The sequence below is a fragment of the Cladosporium halotolerans genome (genome assembly GCF_011745625.1).
Source record: "Cladosporium halotolerans strain TM138-S3 chromosome Unknown Sca11, whole genome shotgun sequence".
Taxonomy (NCBI): domain Eukaryota; kingdom Fungi; phylum Ascomycota; class Dothideomycetes; order Cladosporiales; family Cladosporiaceae; genus Cladosporium; species Cladosporium halotolerans.
In genome coordinates this window covers 386,355-408,213 of record NW_027191462.1, presented here as the reverse complement: position 1 = coordinate 408,213, position 21,859 = coordinate 386,355, and the positions used below count along the sequence as shown (strand labels likewise).

At 53.6% G+C, this 21,859-nt stretch overlaps 9 protein-coding genes across 9 annotated transcripts; 4 read left to right on the top strand and 5 right to left on the bottom strand.

Annotated features, from left to right (window-relative positions):
* The first annotated feature begins 292 nt into the window (after window positions 1-292).
* Window positions 293-1,126, top strand: WHR41_04372 (uncharacterized protein). The gene is made up of 2 exons (XM_069372978.1): window positions 293-901; window positions 976-1,126. Exons 1-2 carry the CDS (start codon window positions 549-551, stop codon window positions 1,073-1,075), a joined length of 453 nt encoding a protein of 150 aa, XP_069230345.1. The 5' UTR covers window positions 293-548; the 3' UTR covers window positions 1,076-1,126.
* A 338-nt stretch (window positions 1,127-1,464) lies between these two features.
* Window positions 1,465-2,741, bottom strand: WHR41_04371 (uncharacterized protein; the record flags this gene model as incomplete). The annotated part of the gene is made up of 2 exons (XM_069372977.1): window positions 2,426-2,741; window positions 1,465-2,207 (listed from the first exon to the last, which is right to left on the bottom strand). The coding sequence occupies exons 1-2, from the start codon at window positions 2,577-2,579 to the stop codon at window positions 1,465-1,467; spliced, it is 897 nt and encodes a 298-aa protein (XP_069230344.1). The 5' UTR covers window positions 2,580-2,741.
* Window positions 2,742-3,123: 382 nt separating this feature from the next.
* On the bottom strand, window positions 3,124-5,058 carry WHR41_04370 (uncharacterized protein; the record flags this gene model as incomplete). Its single annotated transcript, XM_069372976.1, has 1 exon — window positions 3,124-5,058. One exon carries the CDS (start codon window positions 5,056-5,058, stop codon window positions 3,124-3,126), a length of 1,935 nt encoding a protein of 644 aa, XP_069230343.1.
* A 272-nt stretch (window positions 5,059-5,330) lies between these two features.
* On the top strand, window positions 5,331-10,949 carry WHR41_04369 (uncharacterized protein; the record flags this gene model as incomplete). Its single annotated transcript, XM_069372975.1, has 2 exons — window positions 5,331-5,510; window positions 5,563-10,949. The coding sequence occupies exons 1-2, from the start codon at window positions 5,411-5,413 to the stop codon at window positions 10,947-10,949; spliced, it is 5,487 nt and encodes a 1,828-aa protein (XP_069230218.1). The 5' UTR covers window positions 5,331-5,410.
* A 380-nt stretch (window positions 10,950-11,329) lies between these two features.
* On the bottom strand, window positions 11,330-12,292 carry WHR41_04368 (uncharacterized protein; the record flags this gene model as incomplete). Its single annotated transcript, XM_069372974.1, has 1 exon — window positions 11,330-12,292. The coding sequence occupies one exon, from the start codon at window positions 12,290-12,292 to the stop codon at window positions 11,330-11,332; it is 963 nt and encodes a 320-aa protein (XP_069230219.1).
* A 352-nt stretch (window positions 12,293-12,644) lies between these two features.
* Window positions 12,645-16,701, bottom strand: WHR41_04367 (uncharacterized protein). Its single transcript, XM_069372973.1, has 6 exons — window positions 16,634-16,701; window positions 16,280-16,567; window positions 16,204-16,222; window positions 16,028-16,150; window positions 12,987-15,977; window positions 12,645-12,910 (listed from the first exon to the last, which is right to left on the bottom strand). Exons 1-6 carry the CDS (start codon window positions 16,679-16,681, stop codon window positions 12,672-12,674), a joined length of 3,708 nt encoding a protein of 1,235 aa, XP_069230214.1. The 5' UTR covers window positions 16,682-16,701; the 3' UTR covers window positions 12,645-12,671.
* A 205-nt stretch (window positions 16,702-16,906) lies between these two features.
* Window positions 16,907-18,205, top strand: WHR41_04366 (uncharacterized protein). The gene is made up of 2 exons (XM_069372972.1): window positions 16,907-17,612; window positions 17,676-18,205. The coding sequence occupies exons 1-2, from the start codon at window positions 17,059-17,061 to the stop codon at window positions 17,884-17,886; spliced, it is 765 nt and encodes a 254-aa protein (XP_069230215.1). The 5' UTR covers window positions 16,907-17,058; the 3' UTR covers window positions 17,887-18,205.
* WHR41_04365 (uncharacterized protein) lies at window positions 17,856-20,279 on the bottom strand. The gene is made up of 4 exons (XM_069372971.1): window positions 19,645-20,279; window positions 18,845-19,589; window positions 18,242-18,782; window positions 17,856-18,181 (listed from the first exon to the last, which is right to left on the bottom strand). The coding sequence occupies exons 1-4, from the start codon at window positions 19,903-19,905 to the stop codon at window positions 17,977-17,979; spliced, it is 1,752 nt and encodes a 583-aa protein (XP_069230216.1). The 5' UTR covers window positions 19,906-20,279; the 3' UTR covers window positions 17,856-17,976.
* Window positions 20,280-20,748: 469 nt separating this feature from the next.
* WHR41_04364 (uncharacterized protein) lies at window positions 20,749-21,829 on the top strand. The gene is made up of 2 exons (XM_069372970.1): window positions 20,749-20,922; window positions 20,996-21,829. Exons 1-2 carry the CDS (start codon window positions 20,856-20,858, stop codon window positions 21,355-21,357), a joined length of 429 nt encoding a protein of 142 aa, XP_069230217.1. The 5' UTR covers window positions 20,749-20,855; the 3' UTR covers window positions 21,358-21,829.
* The last annotated feature ends 30 nt before the right edge of the window (window positions 21,830-21,859 follow it).

Sequence of the window (21,859 nt, the reverse complement as noted above, 5' to 3'; positions counted from 1 at the left end):
CTAACGGTGGGCCAGCGACGAGGCCAGCTCGGCGCGCGGAACAGCGGCGCCGGCGGTGGATGGCTTGATGGCTTGACGGCTTGATGGCTTGCAGCTGCGCTGGCGTGTGAAGACGGGGCTCTGCTGCCCGTCAGTCACGTGTCGCAGAGCATAACGTGACGCCTTAACATCAGGGTGCTTACATTGGTGGATCTGGAGCCGCCTCGTTGCTCAGGTAGCGGTTTCAAGATACCACGTGCAGCATACTCTCAGTCAGGTATACCTGAGATTGCCTCGCCTCGCAATAATGGCAGACTTCACCCTTCACCCGGCAGCCCACCGCAGGCAGCCCTCCCTCACCGACGCCTGGACCCTTGGAGGGGTCCCACATCCACCACGACCGCGCGAATCGCGGTCAACACACCCGCGATGGACGACGCGGGCCTCATGCCCGTAACACGTAGGGTAGAATAGTAATCGCGACCCGAATTACCAAAGCTCATCAATTGTCATTCACGCTCTAATAACCCGAGAACCCGCCACCGCAAAAAAAGCAAAGCACCGCATCCATGTCACCGCCAGCCCGCTGGGGCGGCTGCCTCTGCGGCCGCGTGCGCTACCGCGTCTCAGGCACGTCCCTGTACGACACCTTCTGCCACTGCGTGCCGTGCCAGAAAGCGACGGGCACCGTGGCGATGTCGTCCACGATCCGGCGGCGGTCGGATCTGGAGATCACGCAGGGGCGCGACGTGCTGAAGGCGTACAAGGACACGTCGACGGACAGCGGCAAGCCGCTGATGCGCAACTTCTGCGGCGAGTGCGGGAGCATGCTGTTTGCGTTTCCTGATGTGCTTGACACTGTGGTTGGAGTTGCGGCGGGCACGCTGGATGATTTCGACCAGTGGCGGCCGGATACTGAGCAGTGAGTCTGTCGTGGTTGACGGGGTGTCTTTCGGCGGTCAGGAGTTGCTCACGAGACTGACGATCCTGACATAGATATTGCATGCGTCGTGCAGGGTTTTTGGAGAAGATCAAGGATGTAGATCCCAGTAGGAGGTTCACAGGCAGTGTACGGTCGGAGCCGGAGGCCCAGTGATGACAACGTTGTGAATGGGAAAATAGGAGATTAAACTGTTTTTTTCATTTACTTTTGTGGTGTTACACTAGGTCTGCCAGTGCGGAGCGCTGTCTCGGATGTTTCCGTGCAAACATGACAAGGCGTACACATGTCCATCGTAGATCAATACTCAATAGCTCTCCTAGTGAAGCTGAGGGCGATGTGGCAAGATAGGCAAAGCTTCCAAATGTGCAGCCGGCTCGCGCGAAACAAATACCTTCTCTTCTGATGGCCGTCACCCTGATTCTTGCCCTGCTTTCTTGACTTTTTTTCTTTTCTTTTGCTTTCTCTTTTTAAACAGGCCGTAGCACCAAAACCCCAGCGCTACACCGGTTAAATCCATTCGTTGCTCATGAAACGTAGACCACTTAAATCACATCCCAAATGTCCTCGGCAGCGTGGCAGAACTTGCTGCAGGCGACACTGGCACTGAGCGAGAAGTTGCTAATACTGATCGAGTCGTCCTTGTACTGGTCGGCGAAGTTGTCGCTACCCTTGGCCATGGCACCGACGAAGACACAGATGCTCTCCTTGGGACCGAGGTCGGCAACGTAATCGCGGACTCTCACGACAGGAGCGTCGAAAGAGAGCGTGACCTTGCGGCAGTTGGGAGGCAGGTGGTCGGTGATCGGGTTCTTGATGACCTTGAGCAGCTTCTCCTGCGAGGTGGTGGAGCGAATGGAGAGTTTGTGCAGCAGCTGAACCATGAGACCGGCGAAACGCTTGAAAGTACGGGGAATGCGGACCGTGGGCGAGACCTCGATGAGGACGCCCTTGGCGGTGTGGATGTAGATCTGCAGGCGGCCGGCCTTGTTGATGGGCGAGTCGAGCAGAGTCAAGAGGCACTGGTGTGTGATATCGGGACGAGCGTCCGAGATGTCGCGGTTCATCTTGCGCATGACACCAATGTGCTCGTCGCTGTTGAGCAGCGAGTACTTGTCATCCTTCATGCCATTCCTGCCGCCGTGCGCGGCCTTATACGTCTCCAGGCTGGCGTTCGAGAGCACGACGATCAGGCGCTTGGTGTCCTTGTCATTTTGCGGGATCGGGACATGCTGCTCGGAGACGAGCTGCGGGAGAGTGGGAGGAGGAAGAGACTGGGTCTGGGTGCCTGGAGCGACAGAAAGTGCGAGGTCAGCCATTGCAAAGACCTTGTTGAAAGGTGACTGCGAAAGAAAGAATCTTTTTTTCAATCGTGCTGGTTGCGCAGCAGAAAGAGAGGTTGGGTTGGGTATGATTGAAGAAGGCTGCGCGGTGAATGCACCTGCCCGCTCTAGGCTGTAGAGAGGCTGGCGGACATGCATGGAAGGGAAGGCAGGCGACACTTACGGTATCGCTTGGTCTCACGACCAGACGATGAGGGCCGACGGCCAATGTACTCGTTCTCCATGTCGGCGCCGCCGTTCTCTTGGGCGACCTGTGCGGCCTCGGCAGCGTCGACCTGGGCCTGGTCGAGCATGACGGTGGTCTCAGGCTCAGCCATTGCTGCTATGTGGGACGGTGCAGTGTGTACGCTTGTGTGTGTTCTTGCAATGTGGTCGTACAATTTGCAAGATGAGCGATGAGATTGATCACTGCGAAAGAAAGATAGCAAATTTGTTTGGGTTGCGGAAAAGGTTTGTGAGCGGGGAGATGTCGAGAGAAATACGCCGAGTGTGCGCGCCTGTGAGAGCAAAGCTCTGCGTCTGCAGCGGAGGGCTTGCCCGCAGGATTCTAGCTGGGCTCTTTTTTGACTTTCTTCCAGCTCCGCTAGCGTCGTACGTGCAACCGAAGGCATGTACATCCCACCTGTCATCTCGTCACAGGACACCTCACCAATAATCCTGTTGAAGCTCCATATTATTACACAGTGTCACTCCACTCTGACTTGGCAAATTTAACTCGAGGCAACCATCTCCGATTAGGAGGGTCATCAGATCGCTTCGGCATAGCGGCTGGTGGTTTGTATGCCTAGAGGATTGATACCTTACACTTAGAGTAAACATTTACGTGTGTCAATTACAATCAGGGTCTCCATATCGGAGCGCTCAAAACACTGCTCCACCGATAATAAACACTCTTTCCTCTTCCTTCCGTATCCACTGCACGACTTTATTGGCAGCCTGCGTGACCGTTTGCCTTGCCACTCCCGGACCGGCGACGCAATACAGCTCAAACACTGGCGTGACCCACGCCAGCGCCGTCGCTTCCCGCGACACGGCGTGCAGCACCTTTAGGTGGCTATTACGCACATGCACTACTTCGTGAAGATGGGCGTAGAGAGTCATGAGCTTCCGCCGCGCGATTGGGCCGGCGAAATGCGGCTCAAACGAGGGCATGGTGAACTGAACATTCCCGCGAGACTTGTAGAGAAAATGCTTGAGTGGTGTGCCGCCAGGTAGTATACTGGAGCACGGGGCCCGGCCTGCGTCCATGGCGGCAGCAAGAGCGGCTAGCATTTTTGATTGAGCCAAAGACGTGATGAGGGAGTCACGCATGGATCGCAGACTGTAGAAGGCATCTTTGTTCGGTGAGATGAAAACGATAGCAAGGTCATCCGAACTAGGAGTGTGCTCGGTGTCTGACGCAGTTCTTGGTCTCTCGGCAGTAACGGGCGAAGATGCCACGGCAGCAGCCTCGGCTGGCGACAAGAAGCTGACGTACATGTAGAGAAACCCGGTGTTGTTAAAGCCGGGCAAACACAGGGGTATCCAGTTCTCTCCACCTCCGGCTTTCACGCTGCCAGCTTCGAAGAGCATGTTGAAAATAAGATGCAGGTCGCCTGGGTGCAATGAGTGCTTCTTTGGCCGGACAACGCTGACAAGACGGCCAGCAGCGACAATCAAGCCATAGAGAAGATCAGGAGAGCGAACCTTCAGAAGACTGTCGTTGATTATTCGGCGATGTGTTTTTCGAAGTCGCAAGCACTCGAGAGATGAGAGAAGCGTCGAGGGTGATCCGCGCGTGAAGCCATCAGATAGACCATCAAGCAGCACATCAGTTCCCTGCAATGGCCGTCGGAGATCAGTGGACGGTCTGTTTGAGAATATCTTCTCCAGGCTCGGTAATGACAAAGTCGACAGAACCTGCATGTAAAGCGACTCCAGTTGGTTTCGCAGCTGCGCTTCGCTTTCACCGATTTTGCTGACGGCTACCAGGTTGAGAGGGCCTTTCGCCAGCATGACAAAGCGTGTGTCGCCGGCTGTGAAAGTTTTGAGAGGATCATTCGCGCCTTGATAAAATGAAATCAGTGTTTGGGCGACGCCGACATAGTGACTGACAAGGTGATCGTCGCCATGGCGGCTGTAAACGGGTTTGCCTGAAGCTGACAGAACGAAGAAATGCTTCAGCTTGGCGCTCCACTGGTCGAGCAAAACAGTCTCATTCGAGCCATTGCCTGCTCTAACTTCAAGATCGTCAAATTCGAGAGTAATGCGCTCGCTGAGAGGGTCCTCGAAGGCCTCGTCCAATTGGAGAGATTCATCAATGTCGAGCTGTGAATTCAATGCTTTCCACGCTGGAGATGGCTCATCTCCTAGCATGCTGACATTGTCATAGGGCACGTCAAGTGTAGGTGCATAGCTTCTCGTGCTAGCAGAATCGTCCTCGCTGCTGTTCACAAAGCGACCAAAACGGGAGATGCTGCGCTTTTGGGACGGGTCGCGGCTGACTGGCGAAGAGTTTATGCTTGCACTTTCGCCTCTGCTCTGTATCTGTATGTCTGTAAGAGATAGAGCAGTGGTGGCCTGCGATTGCAGATGTGGCCTTGATGTCCGTTTTGGCAGTTTTAGACTGCCCATGTCAGCCGTCGTTGGGCGGTCATCTAGAAGACCGAGATTCGCAGTTGTCGGCCGCGGTGGCAAGGGCGGCGGTGTCATTTCCCTTGATTGTTCCAAGCCAGAGACACCATCGCCATCGGCACGGCTTTCGGGCTCATCCATCTTTATCGTAGGTGTGTCGTCTTCAGAACCGGGATTCGCCATGTCGGGTGGCGAATGATCATCCTGTCGGTCCCTGCGTGTAGCGCTGTCGAAGCTGTCATGACCTGACATTTGCTGACGAGAGCTGCATTGAAGATCTGTGCAAGCAGAAGATGTGCTCGTGATGCTTGACTTCGACGTCGTGACGGTGGTGTCCCAGAAGTGACGTGCAGACAAGCAGTCGCGCGCCAAGTCCGCGTCGTGACAAGGCCAGCCAACGCGCGGATCAAGCAAGGTGTTGCCTATAGGCTGCCTTCCTTTTCATAAAACCTTCCAGTCACACAAAAGCGTAGCAAGAAATGCGTTGAAAGTCCACGTCCTCCAGGCGGAGGTGCGACAAGAGCGAATAATTACAATGAACTTCGGCTCACTGGGTGGCAGGCGTTCAGTCTCGCCGCCAGGGTCGCGTACATCATCGCCTGTTCCGCGTATAGCGCGCCAAACAGCAGAAGACGGTATGGGCTTGGCCGATAGCATATGTGTCAGGCAGTGGGCTGACTGTCGCAGCGCTAATCAAGGACGACAAGAACACGCGGCGGTATGCTGCAATAATAGATCGCACTCTCGGCACCTGGGAAACAGCACCCGAAGAATGGGCCGACTACATTGCCTTTCTTAGCAGACTACTGAAAGCTATTCAGAGTCACGGAAAGGATCCTTCGACATTGCCTAACAGTGCCGGAGTCGCCTCCAAGCTCGCGCAATGTCTGAATCCCGCGTTACCATCCGGTGTGCATCAGAAAGCACTTGAAGTGTATTCCTACATATTCGCGACTTTTGGGAAGGACTACCTGTCCAGGCATCTACACGACTTCTTGCCAGGTCTTGCAGGCGTACTGTCGTTCGCGTCTCTTTCCACGAGGCCTGGGCTCTATGATCTCTTGGAAAATTACGTCGTGCGCCTAGACCCGGCCAACCTTCGCCCAATTCTGAAATCACTGGTTCTCAGCATTTTGCCTGCATTGGAAGACGAAACAAGTGAAGATTTTGAGCAAGCTCTTTCAATTTTTTCCAAGCTTGAGCACACATTCGCGTCTCGGCAAGACGATGCGACTCAGTCCCAAGAGAGCGGAGGCTATTTCTGGCAGTGTTTGTTCCTTGCAGTCATCACAAGCCCGTCGAGACGCCAAGGTGCTTTGAACTATCTCGCACGCCATCTTCCCAGTTTCGGCAGCACTGTAGCTCTGCAAGCTGAGAATGGCAATCGTACGGCCAACCTGTCACCGGCTGCTGAAGCTGCCCTCACGCCAGAGTCTGGTCTCTTGATCCGTTGTTTTGCTTGTGGCTTGTCTGACTTGCAACCGCTCATCCAAAGAGGTTTTCTCGACTTGCTAGTAACTCATTTGCCTCTAAGCTCGCCTGTACTGCAAGAGCGCGTTGGTGAATCGGACTTTGATAGGCTCACTACAGCAGCTCTCGGTGTACTTCTGAGGCGAGACATGAGCCTGAATCGACGAGTGTGGTCTTGGCTGCTGGGACCTGAGTCGAAAGAGCAGGCTAGTGGCTCACCGGTGGCTGAACGCGGCGAGCCTTTTGCTGCCGATGATTCACGGCAACTTCGACATTTCAGGAAGCATGGACAATCGTCTGTCGAGAGATGCCTATTGCGGATGCTAGAGCACAGTGATGCTCGCACGGGCGGAATGTCTCAACCATTCCGAATCTGCCTCTCATTAATGGATCGCTGGGAGATTGGCGGGGTTCTCGTCCCAAGGCTGTTCTTACCTGCCATCAGGAGTGTGTACGCATACAGCAAGAATGCTACTCGTGAAGAATCAGCCGAAGCCATCAAAAGTGCAAGCTTGTTCTTCGACGGTACGGAGAGTAGACTCATCTGGAGCGAGCTCTTCAAACTCATTCGAGATGCTACTGAAAAGCATCAAAGGTCCGAAAGCAGCATACCGTTCTTGCGGTGGATCCTCCAAAACTTCAACGTAAGAGAGGAAGAGATGATTACGCTGCACATTCCGCTAGTCGCAGGATATTTGCTGGACGCAATCAACCACGCAAACAAGACAACGCTCGAGAGCCTCTCTGATTTGGCAGATTGTGCCATGATCCTGATCGATCATGTCCCTGCGAGGGCATTTGCGCCATCCTCCTCCGAGACTCGAGGAATTTCTAACGCAAGCAATGTTGCGTTAGACATACGACGCGTGGTGCGGGATTACTACGAAAACCCGGACGCTGATGTGAACCCGAATCTGCCATCATCATCGGATCTGGGGGATGTTCTCGTAAATAAGAGCTTTCAATCACTGGCGAAGCTCATCAGCGAGCAATCCGATGCCTTCTCGAAGGCCGTGCACATTGCAACAGGCCTACTTGCCAAGGTGCCAAATTCTTCCTCATTCCCAGCACAGGAGCTGAGGAGAGAACTCTGTTCGAAGTCGAACGTTCTTGCGGAGCGCAACATGCCCTTTCCGACCATCAGCTCTATCATCTCGTTGCTTTCTGCATTGTCGGCGCATGGAGAGCGGAGCAATCAACAAGCAGCGCAGTCTCTTGAACTTGCACTTTTGGACCAGTTGTGGCAATATTTGTCACCTACGAGGACAAAACACCATGTCGAAGCAGTCAGACTGGTGTGGCAGCTTGACGAACTCACGAAGCCCCAAGATACCATCAAAGCCGGACTCAATGAGCTCATGCAGATATCATCGTCAAGTACGTCGCTCAGCAATGTCCAACGCCTAGAGAACATCTGGCGATTCACTACATTATGGACACACACTCTGCCACTCCATCAGTCTGGCCCAAAGCAGGACAGCCGAAACCTGTCTCGTCGTGGAAGTGCGATGACGATGACAGACGCTGACTTCTGGCCACGTCGTCAAGACATATTGTCTGGCCCGCTGCTTCTTGTCTTGGATATCATGAGTGCGCCGGAGGTCGCCGCGCGTGGCATTGTCATCAACCTCCTCGCCAACCCTAGTAGCATCGGCCTAGTCTTTCAGATACTTTTCGGCAGATTAACGATCCTCCTTAACGACAAGGAAAGGCCGATTCAGCCTGATTGCAGGACAGCCGAGCGCGATCAAAGACAGCGCTGCAGAGAATTGGACTATCTCTTCGGTCACGTGCTTGCGGTCTTAAGGTTGGATGACGAGGTAATGTGGGAAGGCCTCGGTGGTATGACTCTGACCGGTCTTCCGGGCTCTAGTGATGGCGACGCCGTCACTTGGCTCGTCAACCAATGTGTACAGCTGCTGGGAAGCCAAGAGACCAGCTCTTCGTCAAATGATCACGGACTCGCTATTCTCCGCTGTCTTCTCTCGGCGCCTTATCCTATCAAGCTTGGATTAAAGACGCTGCAACTAGAAGACCTACTACTCGGCAAGATCAGGGCCTCGCTATCGTCTCCGGAAACCTCTACTCCTCATATGCCAGCGCACAATTCGCTCTTAGACTTGGCCATATCCGCCATCAGCCTTCGCCAGCTGCAAAGCCAAGAGACTGGTCATGGCAATAGTCGACGGAAATTTTCCCTTCAATCAGGCAGAAGGTCAAGCGCTCCGCGCGACGAAGCAATTGTTCCGCGAGAGAAAGATGCAAGTAAAGTGCCTCCGCAGCTACTCGATACCATTCGCGAGGGGTTTGCTTCATCGTCTTCTCGACAAAATATGGATGCCTGGCTCGATTTTCTTGCCGCAAGTTTGCCATTCTTTGGCGAAATGCTCTTGACAAACTTGATTCCACTGGTCGACACCTTTTGCGAACAGCTGCGTAAATCCTTTGAGGATATTCGTGACATTTCTGGAAAGGCTTCAGACAACCAAGCATTCTCGCCAGACAACACTATCCTCAAGCTTCTGGAAGGTCTGAACATATTGCTCGCTGAAGCCCACGATCGGATAGCGGTCGAGGACGAGCAGCCCCAGCGTAAGGCCTCTGAAACGTCTCAAAGCGTTTTAGGATCAATGGCATCAAACACGTTCAAATCGCAGGCACCTCCTCCTAGCAAGACCGCCAAGGCGAACAGTCGGTTGACTGTAATCCTCGCTTTTCAGGATGCTATCCGGATTTGCGTCACGATGTGGATGTGGTCTGCAGGTGGCCCGGAGAATGAGATCAGCGATCGCTACAACGCGGCGACCACTTCCTACTACACCCATCGCATGCGCAATAGAACGCGATCTATGCTTGAGCAGATCTTCGCTGTGGAGCCCTTGGAAAGCCTGGAAGTCGTTATGGCCATGTGGTCTCAAGCGCCAAACTCCTCCGAAAGCAACGCTGTGCTTAGTCTTCTGCACGTGCTTGGAGTATCACGACCGAAGAGCGTCGTACCGGCCGTCCTCGATGCCCTGTGCAGTCGAACACAGTCAAATCACATGTCACCCTCGCGCCAATCGAGTCTGACCTCTGACTTGTCGGCTGCCGATGTCGTTGCTTTCTTCACCGCTTACCTCGAGACCGTCGAAGACGATGCGACTGACGAAGTCTGGCCCGACTGCACTGCATTCATGCGAGATGTGCTGTCGAATCCTCTACCTTTCCGGCAGATTCTACCCTCACTGCTCTGGGTTACACTCATTCTTGCCGAAAAGCTGGACAACACCAACTTCGGCGATCAGCGTAAGATGCGAAAAGAGCTTGGAGATCATTTCTCACGACTCTTGCTAGCGACGTTTGCAGCATCTCCCTTCAGCTCTTACCTCGACAACAATGTCCAACATGCTGAGGATTCTAAAGAGACCGATCTTGCTGTCGGACGACGCAATATGGACATCGTCGTCATACTCAAACACATCGTGGCTAAGATCGAAAGCATACAAGATTCTGTCGATCGGATCACAAACGTCATCAATACCATCTCGACAAGTCTCATTTCGCCCGCCTTTCACGCAAAGGGTTTTCCTAGCACGGTCACGCCAGATCTGCTGGGTCTGCTCACCCGAATGACGAGGAAAGCCCCTACTGCGAAGACTTGGAGGCGGGACGTACTCGATGCTTTCAACGACCCACGCTTCCTCGAATCGTCTCCCGACCTTACTGAGGCCTATTGGTTCCCGGTTCTGCAACAGTGGTCTCAAGGCGACAAGGAACGTGTCAACGATCTGTTGTCCAGACTTCAGCCTCCTTCAAGCGCAGGAATCATGTTCGGCGTTGGCGCTGCTGCTGCAAGGTTGAAAGCCGACAGCGAGACTCAGTTCATCCTACGACGCTTGTGTCTTCTTCTCCTCGCGTCGCCAACTGATAGCTATGTTGCGCACATGCAGCAAATGGAGGAGAAGCTTGTGGAGCTGTTCGATGCGAGCATGACGTCTTCGCCATCATCAACAGTCAAAGCCGAGTTGTTCATGCTGTGTCGTGCTTTGGCCTTATCAACGAGTCCCGTCAACTTCGCGCCACTGTGGCCTCTGTTGAACGAGCAGCTACAGGCTGCATTGGCAGACTTGGCCCCCGGCAACGGGCACGGCGCTACTTTTGCGAACCTCGCGTTACTACAAGCAGGCAAGCTTCTCGACCTGCTGGTAGCCTTGGAACCAGACGAATTTCAGCTGCACGAATGGTTGTACATCACTGACACCACCGACGCGGTCTATCATCCGCCAGGGTGGACACCGACAGCACTCGCCGACCAGCTCGCAGAGCACCTAAGCTTGGAGGGCGGGGAAGACGCTCTGCCTGCAACGGTCTCTCCGTCGCAGGCGACGTCGTCAGGGCGATCCAGAACTCTGTTTGGCTCAGACCTGAGCTACGACAAAGAAGATGTCAAGGCTATGGCGCCTGAGGACTTCGCAAAGTCAGTCATGCGACCTTTCCTGAGCCAACTCAGCATCAACGCTTACGAGCATACTTACGGAATGGAGAGATCACACCCAGCTTTGTATCGCAGGAGTCTATTGGAAGACCTGCTGGATTCCAGCACACTTGTAGATCATGAGCGGTAGGAACTTCATAAAGGGATAGACCTAATGGTACTTTTGATGTTCGATCATTCTTGATCCACTACTTATCATGACTGTCAGATTCACCTACACAATGAACAAGCTAAGGTGATCGGGCATCAAAAATTGGTCGCACTTCATACGTCTTCGCGAGGAAACTTGTAGGCAAGGCCTCACTGCAACGAATTTGCACAGCATGGTAGGACGACTGAACGCAAATTGCCGTTCGATATAGCACGCGAAGTTAGAAGAAGTTCCCCTGTCAGCAATCGAGCCCATCTTAGACGCCAATGAAAACGTCAACAAACAAGGCCGCATTTCGCTTCTCACAGCGAAGCAGGCATGGAGCTCCGGTCATAAGAAGTAAGCTTCAACCCTCTTTCTCACTTCCTCCAGCATCGTTGGAGATACTCTTCCACGCTTTTCGCCCTCACCCATGGGCACAATTTGTTCATCGTTGGCTCCATGAGCGCTCCACCGACCTCTTCATCGATCTCCAGCATGAGGAACTGCGCGATCATCTTATTCAGGACCTGTTTGCGGATGCGCATGCCATCGATTGCTTCTGCTTTCGCTTGCAGTTCCTTTCGCCTGACCTTCGTCACCTTCAGCTTACGGCCGGAGTATTTTTCAAGCAACTCTGTGGCTTTGCACACTTCGATGGTCTCTCCCTCCATCTCCATTTCGCCCGACCATTGTCCCAGCTCCAATTCGCATGCCCCCGCAACGAACTTGCCAACGTCCCAGATGTCGGTCAGCGTGATGCGTGGACTGCTCCCATCGCACTTCAACGGCTCCTCAGCCTTGTCTCCGGCCAGATCCCAGATGACTTCCACGTCATTCAGGCCCGCGAGCGCCTCTTGCACTCTTTCCTCGTCGCCGCCGAAATTACAGCCCATCGATAAATAATTCATGAAAATGCCGCAGTTGAACCGTGCGACTTCCAAGCCGCTTTCTTGACAGGCATCCCACACGTCGCCCTTCAACGCAAGCAAACCCACGCGCTCATCCGCCAACGGCCCAAGACCGAATTCGGACGGTGCGAATCGCTTCACGCCGGCTTCTTTCGCCGCTCGTAGCAGATTCAGTTGGAAATCGTACCATTGCGGGCCCTCTACTTTGATGACGGAGATGACTGTGTGTACGCCATGCAGGGCAGCCACGAGAGAGACGTGGTTTTCGTAGTTGACTTGCCGGACGGCTGCGTTCCATTTCGTCTTGGGTGCCGAATCCGAGTGCCGGGTCAGGATGATGGGAGTGTTGACGTTCGAGGTCGACTGGATCGCGCGCACGATGCTGCGGCCGAGGGTGGGCGACGTGCCGCCTGCTATGGCGACAATGGGCATCTTGTATTCATACGGCGGGCTCCGTGACTCCGTCGATGTGCTGCAACTGCAACGGTGGGCTCGTGGAGGGCGTGAAGCGTGAAGCCGTGTTGCCGATGAGAATGCTCAGATGGCTAAATGAGATCCCCATGATGCCGCATCGGAGACGAGCCCGATGGTCGAGACCACTAAGGAACAAGTACCCCATAAGAAATATCACGATAGGATGCACGGGCCCAATCGGATGGGGCCACTGGGGCTGGGGTGGGAAGAAGGTCCGGTATTCAGATGGTGTGCCAAGGAGAGGGGAGGGGCTGCTCGAGCAGACTCGGAGAGCTTGCACCACGCACTTGCGTATGCAAGGCCAGCGAGCTGTGCAGGGCGGAAAGTCATTTGCTCATTATTTACTCGAACGCAGCAGCATCAAACGATCGCCGGCCTTGACCACCTCGCCGGGCTGCACCAGAACGCGCTCTACGACGGCCTCGGAGCGCTCCGCGGGGACGTCGACGTTGATCTCAAGCTTCATCGCTTCCAGGATAGACACCGTCTGTCCTGACGACACCTTCTCCCCAGCTTCAACCAGCACTTTCCACACGTTCGAGGCGGTAGGCGCTTCGATGCTGCTGATCGCCGGATCTGATGAGATGCGTTGTCAGCTATGCCGCTCTTGACGCATGCACGACGCAAGCACAGACTTGCGGGAGATACATACCGTTTAACATATCGTCGACAGAGCTCTCGTCGACTTTGGACTTAGCCTTCTCCTCGCGCCATCTCGCCAACGAATCAGCCTCGGCCGCAGTCATCGCCTCCTGCGCCTTCGCCTGCCGCGCCCGAATCTCCCTCACCTCGTCCGCGGTATCGGCAAGCAGCTTGTTGTGCTCCGCCATATCGAACTCGGCAGGCTCCCACTGCCATTCGTACGTTCCTGAGCGGAAGCGCAGCAGCAGCGCATCCATCTCGACTTCATTCACACGCTCGAAATCGATGAGGTCGAAGTCGCGGAAGAGCCAAGGCCGCTCAGGCGCGAAGCCGGCCTTGTAGCCGAACTGGTCAAAACATGGGATTGTGCGACCGAGCATCATGTAACCGCCAGGACTGTCGCTTGGATAAATACTGAGGCACGATCCGCCCCAACCCGCTGTGCCTTCCGGCGTGAAGGTGCGTGATGGGTTCGCTTTGGGGGACGACATGCGTTGGCGTGGGTCTACGGGGAGCGAGACCGTATTGCCGGAGAAGAATCCCATGATGACTGCGATAAACGTCCCATGCAGGAAATTGTGCTTGAGCTGATTGGGAGAGAAGGCGTTGTTCTTCGCGACAAAGTCCAAGTTGGAAGGTAAGTAGGGCGCATGAGGTCTGGTCGTCTCCATGTACCGTTTCGTCGCCTCATCTTGCTCTTTGCTCTCGAAAGATAGTGGCAGCTTGAAGCGGCGACATGGTACTTTGATCTTGCTGAGATCTCCAATCTGGTCTTCAAGCGTCTGTAGGTGCTGGACGAGCTGCTCACGCGGGAGGCGCAGCCCATCATAGAACAAAGTGATTGTCGTGCATCCGCTGGTCGACGCGTGCAAATTATCTTTGAGCCACTTAGGGGCATCCTTGCCACGCAGCTTCTGCTCTAGAGCTGTTGTGCGACATCGATGGTTGAGATTGAACTCTTCGTTACCGTATTCCACGATGAGGTGGTCATCGCCTCCTTGACGGTAGCGGACAAGCGGCTCAGCTCCTTGGGCCTTTCGCTCCCAGATCACCGACTTGCCGAACTCGCCTTTCGGCGAGTGGCCCATCTGCAGAGGAGAGACACCTTCGTACTTGCCGCTTTCAATTGCTTTCCCAATGGCATCAAGGAAGCCATTACCTCCTTTGCGAAGTTCAAGAGCCTCACCAAGTGACACTCGCTTGTAACGTAAGGTATCGCCGGCTTTCATTTGACCCATCTTCCACCAGTCCGCCCGCACGACCGTGTTGCTGCTGATGAACCCGCCAAAATTCGGGCAGTCATTCGGGAAGATGCAGGGGTCATCGCCAGTCCAGTTCAAAGCTCCCAGTGGGTATCCGTACTCGATGAGATTGCTTGGGTGTGCTCCGCCTTCGCCTCCGTCTTTGCGCGCCCACTTCGGCACGGGGCCGATCAAACGGATGGCGCTTCGGCTTGCATTGTGGGAGACTTTCCAATCTGTGCTGTACAGCATTTCAATGTCCTCAGCGGTCAGATAGCCCTCGTCGTGCGGGCCGGGCATCGTCATAACTTCCCAATGGTTACTGTACTGCGGTCTGAGCTTCCCAGGCACGGATGGGTGACCGGATAGTGTCTTTGGTAGGTCTGTCTTCAGACTCAACAAATCTCCCGGGGCAAGCGCGCGGCCTTGATAGCCAGAGATTCCGACAATTGGCGACGTCGACTTGCTGTCGAAGTACTCTGCTACGTTGGGAAAACCGCCGTGGACTGCGAGATAAGCACGGCAGCCCGAGCCTGTCGCTTTTCCTATCTTGAGTCGCTGGCCGGCTTTGATGTGCTTTCGAGTCCACATAGGAAACTCGTCGCCATCCAGGGTTGTGTCCATGGTAGCGCCGGCCAATGCAACGACTGCAGGAGCAAGGAAGCGCAACTCAGGTCCACTGAGAGTGATCTCCAACCCCTCTACACCACGGCCATTGCCTACCAGCATGTTTGCAATGCTCAGTGCTATAGGATCCATTGCACCGCTGTGAGGGATGCCCTTGCCGACGGTGGGTCTGCCGGGCAGGTCTTGCACGAGAGTATATGCGCCTGCCGAAATCACATCAATGGCAGCAGGCTCGAACTTGAAGTCCGAAAGGAAGTTTGTGATCGTACGGCCTGAGTGGAACGTCTCGTCGCGCATGATCGCAGCGAGGAACTCCATGTTCGTGGGTGGACCACAGATCTTCGATCGAGACAGTAGAAGCTCCATGCCTTTGATCGAGGCTTCTCTCGTACGAGCATGCAGCATGACTTTCGCAAGAAGAGGATCGTAGCTCGGAGTCACGGTTGATCCGGTGAAGACCCAAGTGTCTATTCGAGAATTCTGCAATTGCTCCCATTGCACTTTCTGGAGCAGACCGGGTGAAGGCGCAAAGTCTCGGATCGGGTTCTCAGCATAGACTCTGGCCTCAATAGCAACACCTGCTGGCTTGGATGGTTGCAAAGACTTGATGTGCTCTTCTGTCAGGCCGCCTTTGCCGCCTAGTTGTGCATCGGCTTGTTGCAGCATGAGCTTGACGAGATCGACGACGTAGCATAGTTCGGTGATACCATGTTCGACCTGTAAGCGAGTGTTCATCTCGAGGAAGAAGAAGTCGCCGCTTTTGTCGTCCACAAGATACTCCACAGTGCCGGCAGAGCCATACTTGATCGATTGAGCAAGACTGACTGCAGCTTCACCAAGCTTCTCTCGCAGACCAGAATGCTTTTCGACAAAAGGCGAGGGAGCTTCCTCGATGACTTTCTGGTGTCTGCGTTGAATCGAACACTCGCGTTCGCCGAAATGAATTGCCGTACCCTGCCCGTTGCCAAAGACTTGGACTTCGATGTGATGGCTGGCAGGGTAGTAGCGCTCGATAAAGACTCCAGAGTTCTTGAACAGCGTCTCACCGCGAGATTTGACCATGCTGAACCCTTTCTTCACTTCATCAGTATCTTTGCAAGTGACCAAGCCCATCCCGCCTCCGCCTCCGGTTGCTGGATTGTGTTAGCTCAAGCGTCTTCTCTTAGACTTTGGCTTGAGATACCTTTGAGCATTACAGGAAAGCCGAGGCGCTGGCTTTCGCTAATGGCATCTTCAGCGCTTTCCACAAGTCCCTTCGTACCAGGTACTATGGGGACGCCAGCCTTCTCAGCGAGCTCGCGAGCCACTGTGGGCTTCTGTCAGTCAAGACTTCTGGTGAGCCAAATAGTCGAAACAAACCATGCTTGATTCCGAAAGCCTGCAGTAAATGTCTTCAGTAATGCTTTCTCATTGCGGATATGTTTGGTTGTCTTACCTCGATTGCTTCTGGGCTAGGTCCTACCCACACAAGGCCAGCGTTACTAACGGCCCTTGCGAAGTCGGCGTTCTCAGAAAGAAAGCCATAACCAGGGATGATCGCTTGCGCATTTTCCTCTTTGGCTATCTTGATTATCGCATCGCCGTCGGTATATGCGGAGGCATCCGGTCCTGGCAACAATTTTGCCACATCGGCTTGGGACACGTGCAACGACGCGACGTCGGCTCTTGTGTAGACAGAGACAGTCTTGATACCAACTGCTTTCGCTGTTCTGATGATTCTCACCTAGGACTAATGTCAGGGAATGTGGTGCAGGGATAGGGAATATCATCAGATCTCATCTTATCATACCGCGATCTCGCCACGATTGGCAATAAGTAGGGTCTGAATGTTGTCCATTGTCGTGTACAGTTGCACTGCAACTAGACAGTAGTCAAACGCTCCATCGCAAAACGGGACTTATAAGCCATTGCACCACGTGCTGCTCGCCGAGGATCATCACCCCATTACGGCAGTTCTTCTGACCATTGATAAGGTCGGTACGCTGATCCGACCCCGCGCCGAACAACCCATGGCCCGCATCAATGGAGGCCCGCCACAACTTCGCGAATCCAAAGGGTTTCGTCATCTTTACTATCAGCTTCGGATTATCTTGACTAATGCTCCCTTAGGCCGAATCCGACACATTCGCGTCTCCGACGACAAACAGACTTCACATCCTTAGACGCGAAACTCAAGACCTGCCACCAACCACCACAGAAGCTGCATCTTCCAACATGGCTCCAATCTCATCCAAAGTAAAAATCAATGTCGACCTCGGTGAAGGCTATGGCAATTTCAGAGCTGGACCGGACGACGAACTGATTCCTTTAATCGACTATGCAAACGTCGCTTGCGGCGGACACGCCGGCGACCCAATGATCATGCAGCAGACAGTGAAGGCCTGCAAAGCACACAACATCACCATCGGAGCGCATCCTGGTCTTCCCGACGTCCAGGGTTTTGGACGCCGCTACATCCGCTACGATCCAGAAGAATTGACCGCCATCGTGCGATATCAGATTGGAGCTCTGAAAGCATTTCTCGACGCTGAGGGGCTGGAGATGCATCACGTCAAACCTCATGGAACGTTGTACGGCATGTGCTACCAGGATGCTGAGGTTTGTCGGGCGGTATATTCTGCTGTGCCCAAAGGGACACCAGTGTTTGGTCTGGCGGGAACAATTCATGAGCAAGTGGCTGCCGAGCTGGCGTTGCCTTTCTTCGCCGAAGCGTATGGCGATGTGAAGTACAACAAGGACGGCACGCTCGTGATTGATCGCAAGAAAAAGTGAGCGATTTCCTGAGATTCTTCATTGGAAATTTGTTGCTTTGCTAACACTTCTATCCGTAGGCCCTGGACGTCTGACGAAACAAAGAAGCACATTACTTCGCAGCTGGAGTATACGTCTGTCACTGCTGTGACGGGCGAAGAAGTGGAGATGCCGTTTAAGAGCCATCCGGTGACCCTGTGCTGCCACTCTGACAGCCCAAACGCAGTGCAGATTGTGACAGCTGCACGACAGATTGTGGATGATTTCAACAAAAAGCATGGATACAACTAGGTATGCTCAGTCAGTTTTCGCGCACACTGATGACTTTATCTCGTTCTATTATCAGGCTCTGTGCCACCATTTCCAAAGCAATTAGCTCATTCACTGCACATCATCCATCTTGTCGTACTTGCTGTCAGCCTTTATCCGCCTCATCCGAACGACTGTGTGCTCTTTCAGCAGTTTCACGCCACCAAACTCAATATACTCAGGCTGCCTATCCTCAGGAAAGGCCTCCATGTCAAATTCCAGCACCAGTGAAGCCAGCATTAGCTTAAGAGTGCTAGCGGCGAAGAATCGACCGGGGCTAGGGAGAGGCATTCGTTAGCGCACCCGCACTCGCAACTCCCATCGTTGGTACACTTACCAAGCATGCTTTCCAAGCCCAAATGGTAGATATCGGTCCGAAATCTGGACTGCGCTGATTTGACCTTTGTCGATTGGAAGCGCGATAGCTTTCTCTTCCTCCGTAGCGTCGTCGCCGGAAGTTTGCGAAGTCCCACCATTCGACTGTCTGCTTTGGCGACCAGAAGCCATGTCATAATACCGGAATGGCTCAAACGTTTCCCAGTCTTGCCCGTCGCCGGACCAATCCGACCGCTGCATAAGGCGCGTATGCATTGCAACGTGTGAGCCTTGGGGTAAGAAGAAGCCATCAGGCGTTGTGAGGCCCGCAGGAGCGACTACCTCACGCAACATGGCGTCGTCGAAGGAAGGGTGGAGTCGCAGAGTCTCACGAAGCACGGAGTCGTGCAGCGGCATTTGCTTTGCTAGAGTGGGTGTGCCAGAAGCTTGTGGTACGATTCTCAATGCCTCTTCGCGAAGAGCCGCGAGGGTTGCCTTGCAATCCTTTTGGGTGAGTAATGTCGTAAATAGGGTGGTCAGGACGGTTGTTAGGGTATGAGTTGCTGTTAACTTCATCAGCCGGGCTGCAGCCGCAGGGTCATGATCCATGCCTGTCTTGACTCACCAAACAGATTGAACATGACAAGCTTGTTTGAAAGATTTCGAGGATTCCGTTCGGCCGGATCACTGCTGTGCAGCGCTTGTTCGATGAGCCATTGCATGAGGTCGTTCGCCCGTTCCTCAGAGCGTGACTTCAATCCATCGCCTTTGACATGAGCCTCTTTTATGCGAGCCATGCGCCTCGAGACTTCTGGCTCATACATAGCAGCGACCTTCCTTCTCCAATACCACGTCGGCACGCTCAAGATAGGCATGATGATGTTTCGCAAAGGGCCCGGAATGAACGATCGGAAAATCAGGCCGGTCAGCCCAAAACAAACCCACCATTTCTGGACAGCGTGAAAGTACTCCTCACTTCTGCAGACGGGCAGTCCGATAATGACTCGGTTAGCCACACCACAGACAGCCTTCCGAACTGCATCAACGATCAGCACTTCTTGCCATCCGTCGCCAACATCTTTCCCATGAGAGAAATGGGTATCGCAAGCATGACGAATCTCATCCAGAAGTTCGGGGATGCAAGCGTTAATCTGCCTGGTCAGGTCTCTCCGGATGACAGTGAAATCGTGAATGAACGCATTACTAGGCCCGGAAGCGAGCCATTCGAGTGCGAGAACATCGTCTTGGACTTTGCTGTCTGCAACTAAATTCTCCGGCTGTCTTGCGAGCCATTCAGCGTTGCTGGGAGGTAGCACGACTGAGGGCCAATGTAGAGATGGGCGAACAAAAGGCTTGCCTTTGCTGCTATACTGTCCGCCAAAGATCAGCAAGGATATTTGAGAGGCAGTCCAGAGAGACACGCACCTTGGTCCATCCTTCTTCGAGATTTTGTCGCTCATTTATCAAAGCGACAAGGGTTGACCTGAGCTTGGGAAAGAAGGAGTAGGAGTCCTGTCCAACCCAAAGTATACCTTCTGGTGCCAACGAGATGCGGTGCAGCTGTAGCGGTATGATCACCAGGACAGGTGTGGCAACAGTGAGTGCAATGCCAGCAGCTGCAACGGCAGACGTATTCCACAAGACATCAAGACAGCTCGTGCAGGTCGAGAAAAAGTACGATAGCATGTTGTGCTGCTCGCCTATCGCTAACCCGAGCTTGCCGAGGCGTTTTTGAATTGAGCGAGTTTGGGCGTCGGTGGATTTTTGATTATATCACCAATGCCTTGAAAGTACCAGGCCAGGCAGAAGATAAGGTATATGTAGTGCCTAAGTGTCATCTCACGCTGCTTTATCTCCTCGGCGACTTGTGGAACGCGGGTCTAGTCCGGTGAGACACGGTCCCGATTGTCCATGCGTGAATGCATGTCATGCTCGTAGCACGACGGCTAGGCAGCTTCTGTTCTCCGATGGTCGCCAAAGGTGAGCTGAGAGCAGACCAATCTGGTTGTGAGCCAGAATCTGAAGTCTTGGAAGTCGGGGGTGAATGCTGCCCGACGGCCGGCTATTCCTATCTGCTCCGCATCCTTCTCGATTTTCGGGACCTTGCATGTTTCGACCGAGGCCGGTCGTCCTAAGAACTGATCAATCTCAGAGGACGGTAATTTTTGGCTGTGACAAGGTAGCCTCCTCAAAAGTCTACGATGCATAGGCTTTGCACGTAGAGAAAGGTGTAGGTAGCCTCAACAATTACAAAAGTATGTTCTCTACATCGAGTGCATCTGCATGTCTTGATGCTCCCCGAATTCCGCTCTACCAAAACGAAAAACCCATCCCTCATACAATGAAGGATTACTGGATGCGCAAAAGGAGAGCTCGACCCCAGGATCGAACTGAGGACCTTACCCGTTGACAGGTTATTCAACAGCTTACTGCGGAAGGTAGCTGTGAAGGGTACGTGATAGCCACTACACCAGTCGAGCTAAAGGATGACGTAACAAGATTTTGCATAACATCTATATATTAGATTTGAGAGCGTTTTGAGCCGTACGCAACCACCACCAGCTCTCCAGGATTCACCCTTCGTCCTCACGCCGAACACACAAATCGTCAACTGCCGTACGCACACTGCATTCAGCATGGCTCCTCCACAATTAGTCACTAAGAAAAAGCAATCAAGAAGAAACAGGAAAGCAAGGACGGAAGGTTCGCACACCCTCTGCTAATTTTCGTTCTAATTTTCATTTTTACTGCCAACATACAGCTAACACTTCAAAAGTGTCTTCATCATCTTCCGAGGCATCTTCCGACAGCGACAGCTCAGCTTCTGAATCCGAGGCTGAAAACGTCTCCAAGAATGCTGGGAGCATAGCAAAGGCCAGAGAAAGTGCTAGCCCTTCACCCGCGGAAGGAAATTCAGCACTCCCATCTCAGGCATCAAAAGCGGATGCTGAACAGTCTTTTGAATCTTTCTACCTCCGCCAGGCCGCCAAAGAGTTCTCCGACGACCTCGACAAGCTGAGAGGCGCCAGTGACTTCAAAGGTCAGAGTAGCGTGGAGCTGCTGGTTGGCGCATTGAAGCAGGGCGGGGCTTGCTTTTCTGGCGATGAGAGGAAGAGGGTTGGGGGTAACAGTGCATGATGGCAAAATTGAGCCTTCGAGAAGTACAGCACCTTGCTCTGTCTCAGCCCCATCTGTCTGCCTATGCTTAATGTGCCCGTCATTCGTAAGGATCAGAGGCGGTCGTTACGCAGCAAATGCGAGGGCTTTCGCTGAGGAGCCAACCTGTCTCTGCAGCCTCGTTCCGCTAGACCGCTTCATTAATAAGAATACATTAGATGGCATCACATCAAGGTGGTGAGCATTTTGGGACCAGAGTATGTCGAAGCTGGGAATACTGGGTTCTGCAACACAACTGCAGGCACCGGGCTCCTATTGGCCCTGACTGCAAAGAATATAATGAAGGACCTCGTCAGGATGGATTTGGTCCATGATGGGGAAGACTTTGCACATTGGCACTGGTGGCTTAGGCGAAAGAATGCACGGAATGTTCGGAAACCGTGACGGAAGACTAGAGGACAGAATACGTACGCCAAAAACACCGATTACCGAATTCTCATCATCGCCGAACCGACTCATCAAA

Bases quoted from the DNA above. Each gene is read 5' to 3' on its own strand.
- WHR41_04372 (XM_069372978.1), top strand. From the start codon at position 549: ATGTCACCGCCAGCCCGCTGGGGCGGCTGCCTCTGCGGCCGCGTGCGC. The intron at 902-975 runs GTGAGTCTGTCG...ATCCTGACATAG, and splicing joins TGGCGGCCGGATACTGAGCA to ATATTGCATGCGTCGTGCAG.
- WHR41_04366 (XM_069372972.1), top strand. From the start codon at position 17,059: ATGGCTCCAATCTCATCCAAAGTAAAAATCAATGTCGACCTCGGTGAA. The intron at 17,613-17,675 runs GTGAGCGATTTC...TTCTATCCGTAG, and splicing joins GTGATTGATCGCAAGAAAAA to GCCCTGGACGTCTGACGAAA.
- WHR41_04367 (XM_069372973.1), bottom strand. From the start codon at position 16,681: ATGGACAACATTCAGACCCTACTTATTGCCAATCGTGGCGAGATCGCG. The intron at 16,568-16,633 runs GTATGATAAGAT...CATTAGTCCTAG, and splicing joins CCAATCGTGGCGAGATCGCG to GTGAGAATCATCAGAACAGC. The intron at 15,978-16,027 runs GTATCTCAAGCC...AACACAATCCAG, and splicing joins CTTTCCTGTAATGCTCAAAG to CAACCGGAGGCGGAGGCGGG.
- WHR41_04365 (XM_069372971.1), bottom strand. From the start codon at position 19,905: ATGCTATCGTACTTTTTCTCGACCTGCACGAGCTGTCTTGATGTCTTG. The intron at 18,783-18,844 runs GTGAGTCAAGAC...TGAAGTTAACAG, and splicing joins TGTCATGTTCAATCTGTTTG to CAACTCATACCCTAACAACC. The intron at 18,182-18,241 runs GTAAGTGTACCA...GCCTCTCCCTAG, and splicing joins GGGCTTGGAAAGCATGCTTG to CCCCGGTCGATTCTTCGCCG.
- WHR41_04364 (XM_069372970.1), top strand. From the start codon at position 20,856: ATGGCTCCTCCACAATTAGTCACTAAGAAAAAGCAATCAAGAAGAAAC. The intron at 20,923-20,995 runs GTTCGCACACCC...ACACTTCAAAAG, and splicing joins CAGGAAAGCAAGGACGGAAG to TGTCTTCATCATCTTCCGAG.